Below are 9638 nucleotides of genomic sequence, written 5' to 3'. Positions count from 1 at the left end.
TTGATTATCATTGCCTCGGAAAACCGAGATGGTGACATTTCTATACCTAAGTGGTCCTGGTAAGGCACTTGGAGTATGGGGGTGTCACAAAAACGGTTCCAGAAATGCAGCAGTCAAAGATCGCAATTAAGGGAGAATTAATCAGCGCATTAATCACCCTTTAATTGCATTTGACTATGAACCAGGACATTTCGCACCTGGACACTCCAAAACACGCAGCTCTGGCCCAAAAAGATAGACACAGTCCACCGCAGGCGATTGCCAAATCCCGAATCCAGATTCGGGCCGGGCTTTGGCTCGGGCACAGGCACGGGGCACGCGCGCGCTTGTGCGAGCTGAATTAAGCACCTCGCAAGACTTCCACAAAAGCCTCCCTTGACCCACTAGTGATATGGTAAAGTGTAGTTTGTTATATAAACACCAAAATGCAACTACATTCTACCAATGTGGGATAAATTGGAAAAACAACACAAGGCAAAACTAAGCCCCTATTTCCAACAATCCCCCACTAGAAGCGACAGAGTCAGAGAAAGAAATTCCTAGGTAAAGGAAGGATTGGATACTTAGGTATCAATATCTTTCGATTTTATTGACACTTTAGTGAGATGAGGAAACAACTTACTTACAGCAAGAGAATATCTTGCGATTTGAATTCCTAACTGAGCTTCGGTTGATACCCCCCACAACACATATCATACCTTCAGAATTGTAATCGTTCCGCGATTTCAAAGTGCAACACGCTCTTTTAGAGCATTGCGTTTACCTTGGTACTAATAGATGTGTTCAAAAGACTTCTCATAGTCTTTATGATCAACACACCTACGTAGGTGGCTTAAGTGCTTCTCAATAGCACTTTTTGCATGAGTCATTAAGGACATAAGTCCAACCTTATGTATGATTCATCAAGTGCGTCTCAAAAGCACCACCATTTAAGGCTATGAATCATATAACGCCATAGGAATAAAAACTTAAGGCCTAGTCACTCTTGACTTAAGGACTTAAGTCCCATTCCTCTCGACGTTTCAATGACTAGTCTCCTAGTCAATCCCTTAGTAAAGGGATCAGCCAGATTGCTTTCGGACTTCACATAGTCCAAAGCGATTACTCCATTATCAAGGAGTTGTCTAACTGCAGCGTACCTGATTCGAATGTGTCGTTTCTTCGCATTATAGACACTATTCTTAGCAACACCAATAGCTGCTTGTGAGTCACAATGTAAGGAGACCGGTGTTTGCCGACCTCCCCCACACTGGTACATCTGCCAACAGATTTTTCAGTCAATCAGCCTCTTGTCCTGCCAACTCAAGAGCTATGAACTCTGACTCTATGGTAGAGCGTGCAATACAAGTCTGTTTAGTACACTTCCACGATATAGCACCTCCACCCATGGTGAAGACATAACCACTAATAGAACATATCTCATCGTTACCTGAAACCCAATTTGCATCACAATATCCTTCTAACACAACAGGAAAATTACTATAGTGCAAACATAGATCGGATGTTCATTTTAGGTACTTTAGTAAACGACAAAGAGCAATCCAATGTTCATGACTAGGGTTATGAGTATAACGACTCAGTCTACTAACTGCATAAGCTATATTTGGTCGAGTACAGTTCATATGGTTGATCCTCTCGACACCACTTAATCCAACTTCGTTCCCTTTATACCTCTTCTTCGAATGACCTTAAAAAAAGGGGGGCTTACGTTTTTCAGCTCCATCGCACTGCCGCATAAACAATGGATTGACTGACGAAATGAAATCTGTTCCTAGCGTACGGCTAACAAGGTAGCAGGTCGTAGTATAGATGCTCCATAAACAAGTCCTTACGTTACGGAGCAGCCTGTCTGTCTCCAATCGAATAGAAGAAGCGTCTGACTCCTTCATGCATGCTCCACTTGGCTCGGGGGGATATAGCTCAGTTGGTAGAGCTCCGGCGGTTGCCCTGGATTGGCCTAATTGATCCTAAAAGCGAGCTTTATGGATCGGCCGAATCCTGGGGAGAGGAAGTTTACCGGCTGTCCCTGCCCCGTTTCGTCCTTCCTTGGGTCGAGGATTGAGACAGACGGAAGGACAGGTTGGTCAAGCGGCTGGAAAGAGGTCTATGTCAAACCTCATACGTGACGTGGCAAGCTCCCTAAGAGCTTCATATCTTTCGTTCGTTCGTAAGCTTCTATGTGTTTGGCATGTGTTGGGAGTTGGGCTCACGCCTAGTTATAAGCAAGTTTCAACAATACGATTGTAACTGCTACAGCAAGCAAGATTTCCCCCTTCCTTTGTTATGGGTCACGCCTTGCCTTACCGTAGGCACTGAATGAAATGACTGGAGATCTTCCAAGGGCAAGGAAAGTCTAGGTAAGGGCAACTTCAACTCAATCGCAGGTAGTTAATATTTTCCAGGAAAGGGGCGCGAAAGCTGCGGCACGCAAGTGCTGTTTCGATTGCCCAATTTGTTAGACGAATGCCTTTCCTGCAACCTCAGGGAAATCGTCGGTGCTGTGGGATCACCTCCTTTTAGGGGAGAGCTCATGCCTTAATTGCTTTGAGCTATAAGTCTTTTAACTTTTGTTTGGGCCATGGCGGCCAGGAACAATCGAAACAGAAACAATAGGATAGGGGATAGGGAGGCGAAGTGCCGAAATTCTTTAATTAGTTTTTCCCAGAATAAAAATGTAATTTTTATTTTATTAATGGACCAATAAAAATGTTATTCGGATTTTCTTGAAGAGTTGGGTTTGAGCCAAGAAAAAGCCGTTTTCAAGGGGCTAAAATGATGTTTTCTGTGTGCCCTGCTCATGTAGAGACCTTAGGGAAACATCACACTACCTAAGATTTTAGCATACTCTTCTTGGGATACACTCTTACCCAAGTTCTTACATAAGTGTACACTACCATCGTAGGGTGTCCTAGCAGGCACATCATCAAAGCAGTTAAACTTTTTCAACACTTTTCCACATAATGAGATTGACTCAAAGAAATTCCTTTAGAGTTTCGAATAACCTTAACTCCTAGGATTACATCAGCTTCTCCTAAGTCCTTCATCTCAAATTGTGATGACAAAAATTCTTTGGTTTTAATTATTACCTCCAAATTATTACCAAGTATTAACATGTCATCAACATAAAGGCATATAAGCACACAATCAGATTCTATTACCTTTGAATAAACACATGAATCAGAATTGTTTACCATATAGCCATTACTTACCAAAGTGTTGTTAAATTTCTCATACCACTGTTTAGGTCCTTGTTTTAGACCATATAATGATTTTTTCAGTTTACACACCTTATTCTCTTGACCCTCTACCACAAACCCTTCAGGTTGTGACATATAAATCTCTTCCCTTAGCTCACCATTCAAAAAAGCAGTTTTGACATCCATCTGATGTATAAAAAAGGTTATAAATAGCAGCTAAGACGACAAGAGTTCTAATAGTCAAGATTTTGGTCACAGGTGAATAAGTATCAAAATAATCAATATCTTTCTTTTGTGTAAAAACTCTAACCACAAGTCTAGCTTTGAACCTTTCTATTGTACCGTCAGGTCTCATTTTCTTTTTGAAAATCCATTTACTCGTAATGGGTTTATTACCTTTAGGTAAATCAGTCAACTCCCAAGTCTGATTAGACACAATAGAATCAAGTTCACTTTTAATAGCATCTTTCCAAAAGTTAGCATCAATGGATTTCATAGCTTCATTATACATTTTTGGATCATCCTTTATTAAAAATGCTGAGACAAACTCATCACTAGCACAAACAGTGTAACCATGTTCAGACAACAAAGTTGAAACAAAATCAGGTCCAAAGTTTTTAGGACATATAGGTCTCTTAGTCCTTCTAGGTTCAGCAACATGATCAATAGAAGTGTTACTACTAGTATGTGAAGAGATATCAATAGATGTAACAGGTAAACTAGGAGATGAATCAATATTCTTCTGTAATGGAAAAACATGCTCAAAAAACACAGCATCTCTAGCTTCAGATATAGAACGATCACTCAATGACATGAATCTATATGCAGGACTATTTTGAGCATAACCAATAAAAACACAATCATAGGTTTTCGGTCCAACGGTAGGTCTCCTAAAGTCAGGTAAACCCACTTTAGCCAAACACCCCCATACCCTAAGGAAGCTCAGGTTAGGAGGATAGCCCTTCCAAATCTCGTAGGGTGTCTTGTCTATTTTCTTATGAGGTACACGGTTAAGTATATGACAAGCCGATAGAATTGCTTCCCCCCCCCCCCACATATCGTCAGATAGGCCAGAACTTAAAAGCATAGCATTCATCATTTCTTTTAAAGTTCTATTTTTTCGTTCAGCTACTCCATTGGATTGAGGTAAGTAAGGTGGACTAGTCTCATGTATTAGACCGTTTTTCTCACAAAACACAGCTAAATAGTTTGATTTATACTCGCCTCCTCTGTCACACCTTACCCTTTTGATTTTTCTGTCAAGTTGGTTTTTGACTTCATTCTTAAAACTCAATACTAACATAGCATATAGACCTTCCAATAGCATAAGCATCAAGACAAGCCAAACATGTCAAAGAAAGAGTCAAACTTTCGTTCAAACTATTCTACAAACACTTAATATGCATGAGAACAAGACCGATCGATCTACTAATCATAACATAAAGACCATTCAATAGCTTAAGCATTTCATCGAGCACTTCATAAGAATTTCATCGAGCACTTCATAAGCATTTCATCGAGCACTTCATAAAGATTCAAACTTTCGTTTAAGCATTTCATCGAGCACTTCATATGCATGAAAGTAATTACCAAGTAATCACCCAATTCCAAATGTTAATAACCCATTTTTACACCTATTAATGACCCAAGATCCCCCTAAACTCTAGATGAGACTACTCACTCATGTTCATGGATGAGAAATCACCAACAATTTCCAACAATACACAAGTAAACATTGTAAAATTGATAAAGATGGAAACTTTGGATGAATAAAAATTAACCAACATAAGAAATGTAAACTAATGAAAGTAATGTAAACAAAAATGAGAATTGTACCAACAAAGAGGAAAGTAGCAAGCTTGGATAATAATGGAAGAATGAATTTCTTCAAATCTTCAAATATAACCCAAATGACTAATTGTATACTAATGAGAGATGAAGAACTTGGATAAACTAAGGAAGAATTAAACTAAAATTAAAGAAAGATTACAACTTTTTATTGAATGAAAATGAGATAGTAAATATTAGGGTTCTACAATATTGAGAGAGAATGATGGACTAACTAGTCTAATTTCTATCTAATGTAAGGTAGTGTATGTCTAGGTTTTTTGTAGTGTAAGTGTGTCTAATGTAGAGTAGTCTTTGTTTATATATATGGAGGGATGTTCTAATAATAATAATAATAATAATAATAATAATAATAATAATAATAATAATAATAATAATAATAATAATAATAATAATAATAATAATAATAATAATAATAATAATAATAATAATAATAATAATAATAATAATAATAATAATAATAATAATAATAATAATAATAATAATAATAATAATAATAATAATAATAATAATAATAATAATAATAATAATAATAATAATAATAATAATAATAATAATAATAATAATAATAATAATAATAATAATAATAATAATAATAATAATAATAATAATAATAATAATAATAATAATAATAATAATAATAATAATAATAATAATAATAATAATAATAATAATAATAATAATAATAATAATAATAATAATAATAATAATAATAATAATAATAATAATAATAATAATAATAATAATAATAATAATAATAATAATAATAATCATCATCTAAACACTACAACCCAATTCCACGGCTCAAAAGCCAAAATCCAATAAAAGCAAAGAAAAAAGGGGGAAAAAGGGGACGACGGATTGACAAAACGCAGCAGGGGGGTTCTGCCGGTCAGCCGGCGGCCGGGTTTTATGCCGGTAGCGAGGGCAATGTAGCAAGGGACAGAAATTGAAGTGATGTGCGTTATACCGGCCTGTCGGCAGCCGGGGCACCGGTAGAGGGAACAAAATTGATGCAAGATTGTGAGGGGGTTGCGTGTGCCGGTCTGTCGGCTGCCGGTGTCTATGCCGGCAGCGAGATCTTCAACAAAAGGAGGAAAACTTTATGTTATTTGTGCCGGTGGGGGTAGTCGGCTGCCGGTTGACCGGCATAGGACTCAAAGCTCCAAATAAACTCGGTTTTGATTCGAGTCTTCAGGAATTTAAGCGGGTCATCTTGAACTCGATTGCTCTGATCTTCTCTTCTTCATTCCTTTTGATTGGGGATTCGATGGAGTCAAACTTGAGATCGGTTTTGATACCGAAATTGAAGAGCAGGTGGGTCATGGTTGGTGGAGACGAGTTTGGTGATGATGATGGTGAGTGATGGTGTTGAAGATGATGAGATGATGGCGGGTTATGATAATGGTGGTGAAGAATGCTGCTGCTCGTTGTTGCTACTGTTTGGGCGCTGCAATTGTCGTTTGTTGTTGATGCAGGTGAGCGAAACAAAGAGTTGAATGGAGGTGAATGAGGGATGGTGATAATGGAGTTGTAAATTGTTGCTGGTAAGAGTTGTTGGCGGTGTCGGGTGATGAGGGCTGTCATAGTTGTGGGTCTGATGGTGGGAGATGGTGAATAATGGGTCGTTAATGGTGAATGACGAAGGAGGTAAATGAAGGTTGAGCAGAGCTGCTGCTTGTTGTCGATGAGCAGGGTGGCTGTTGTTGTATGGTGAAGGAGGTTATTAATGGAGTTGATTTGATGATGCAGGGGAAGACGGGTTGAAAGTTGTGGTATGTCGGTCGCTGAAATGGCGGTGTTGTGCTGCGTTGGTTGTTGCAGCTTGATGATGGAGGTGAGCTGATGATGGTGATGAAGATGAAGGCAGGTGTCGGGTCTGATTGAATTGAAGAGGAAACGGAGGTGATGGTGGTATAATGGAATTGATGATTAAAGGTTGATGCTGGCTGAATTGCAGTGAAGGTGAAGAAGACGAAAGGGGAGGGGTAAAGTCCAACGTTGACATTTGTTTTGACTTTCATTTGATTCCCGCTTTGCTCTTTGACCCGTCTCAATTCCGTTTCAACTCAACTTGGCTCGTCTTGGTTCTCAAATCCCGCCTTGCTTTCCGTTTCACCTATATAATATTAATAATGTAATTATAATACTAATATTATATAAAAATACATTAATTATTAATTATAATTAAAACGACTAATTATTATAAATTAGTTATTAAATGAGCTATTTAAACATTTAAACACACAAAATCGAGTCGGAATAAGGTATAAATGTGGGGTAAAATACGACTAAAATGCTACTTATCAGTCCCCCAGAAAGATAACCCTTGCCCACAAATTCCCCATTACGCGACATTACCACCTTGTCAGCCTCAAAAACAAGTTTCAACCCAGCTTTGTTTAATAAGGCACCAGACACAAGGTTTCGACGTAACGAGGGTACATACAAAACATTATTTAGAGTAAGTGTTTTCCCCGAGGTGAGTTTGAGAAAGATCTTGCCTTTGCCTTTAATCGATGCGGATGAAGAGTTACCCATGAAAACGCATTCCCCATCAGCTACCTCCTCGAACTCAGTAAATAACCCCTTGTCAGCACAGAGATGTCTAGAAGCGCCAGTGTCCAAGACCCATTCAGCAACATTACCCACCAAATTAGCTTCCACAACCACAGCAGCAATGATGTCATCAGTCACAGCATTAGCTTCAGCATATTTTTTTTCGGAGCATTGGTAGGCTTTGTGACTAGCTTTTCCACAGACATAGCAAACAATTGGCCCTTTGGTTTCTGAATCTTAGCAACCAAAATGCTTCCCTGGACCATTCTTCTTAGCAGGACCCTGGTTCTTACCCTTGAATTTCTCAAAATTGGACGGACCACCGGACTCAACCAGATTAGCTTTGAGAGAAGCATTAGAAGCATTTACAGACACACTAATGTTTTTGTCTTTGAGACGGTTTGCCTCCACGGTCCTCATGTGACTCACTAATTCTTGGAGGGAAAGGCCTTTTTTCTTATGCTTAAGATGATTTCTATAGTCAGACCAGGAATGAGGGAATTTTTCGAGTAACACATTTGCTAGAAAAATCTCATCTAGTTTCATCCCTTCATTAACGACATCAGCACAGAAATTCTCATAGACATGAACTTATTCCATAATTGGTTTGTCATCTACCATCTGAAACCCAAGCCACTTCCCAACGACATATTTCTTTTTACCCGCATCATCAGCCCTATATTTTTTCTCTAGTAATTCCCATATGGTTTTAGCAGATTTATGAATCATAAACAAGTCAAAAAGGGCATTACTCATAAGATTAAGGAGGTGAAACCTAACTGTTTTATTATCCTTATCATGTTTTTTAATAGCCTCTTCATTTGACATGACTACATAAATTGCAGGAGGTGTGGTCTCAACAGATGATGCAGCAATTTTGGTTACAGCAGCAGGCGGGTAAGAAAATAAAACGTAATCAATTTCAAACTGCTCAAAAAACATCAGTAACTTTTGAGACCAACGCTTATAGTTCTGACCATCTAAGGGTTCGACTTTTGACAAATCACAAACATTTTTGGACATGATCGACATTGTTACAACAACAATAATATAGTTTTCAAATTGTTTGACTAAAATTGCAGTAACAATGAAAAAGGAAAAGAGATAACTGATTCGTAGTGACGTGGTATGAGAGTCACTACCTTGAAAACTATATTTCCGGTACGACCGTGGTGGCGATCATCAAATGACCTGTAGTTCCCCAAGGATTTACACTACTGCACTCAGGCACGCCCACTCGAGACTAAGAGCATTGGAACGATTGAGATTGCTTTACCCAGAAATTATAGAGAAGAGAAGAGAAGGAGAAAGATATGTGAGATGTGTGTTTTGGAATGAGGATAGCTGGTCTATTTATACAAGAAATAGGTCAGCTGATGAGCCAAAACGGTTCCAGAAATGCAGCAGTCAAAGATCGCAATTAAGGGAGAATTAATCAGCGCATTAATCACCCTTTAATTGCATTTGACTATGAACCTGGACATTTCGCACCTGGACACTCCAAAACACGCAGCTCTGGCCCAAAAAGTTAGGCACAGCCCACCGCAGGCGATTGCCAAATCCCGAATCCCGATCAGGGTCGGGCTCGGGCACGGCGCGCGCGCGCGTGTGCGAGCTGAATTAAGCACCTCGCAAGGCTTCCACAAAAGCCTCCCTTGCTATATTAAAACTATAAAAGAATAACCGCTGACATCATCCTATGACACATGTCACTCTCACATTGAAAATTTTCCCACCAACTTAAACCCTAATTTGATACTAATCCCCTATTTACTAAATGAATAGGCGAAGCTTCAAATTTTCCCGCCTAAACATATTTCCTAAAATAAAGTTTAGATATTTTTAGCATATTCTATAAGTATGGTGCACTATAATACGCATAATCTTTCAGATTTATATATTTATGTCATTTAGTATTTTACATTCTATACAAAATTATCTCCAATCTTTTTATAATATAAAAAGGATTTTTTTTTGTTTAAAGAATCATACGAAAAAATTCATTGATTATGAGAAAGTTGCGGCTAAAAATAT

General features: G+C 38.3%; 1 protein-coding gene across 1 annotated transcript; it reads right to left on the bottom strand.

Moving 5' to 3' along the window:
• Window positions 1-7114: 7114 nt before the first annotated feature.
• On the bottom strand, window positions 7115-8636 carry LOC141641552 (uncharacterized). The gene is made up of 4 exons (XM_074450208.1): window positions 8267-8636; window positions 7898-8152; window positions 7550-7795; window positions 7115-7164 (listed from the first exon to the last, which is right to left on the bottom strand). Exons 1-4 carry the CDS (start codon window positions 8634-8636, stop codon window positions 7115-7117), a joined length of 921 nt encoding a protein of 306 aa, XP_074306309.1.
• Window positions 8637-9638: the final 1002 nt, after the last annotated feature.

This window comes from Silene latifolia, chromosome 2, assembly GCF_048544455.1.
Source record: "Silene latifolia isolate original U9 population chromosome 2, ASM4854445v1, whole genome shotgun sequence".
NCBI classification, from domain to species: Eukaryota; Viridiplantae; Streptophyta; class Magnoliopsida; order Caryophyllales; family Caryophyllaceae; genus Silene; species Silene latifolia.
This window is presented reverse-complemented; position numbering and strand designations above follow the sequence as displayed.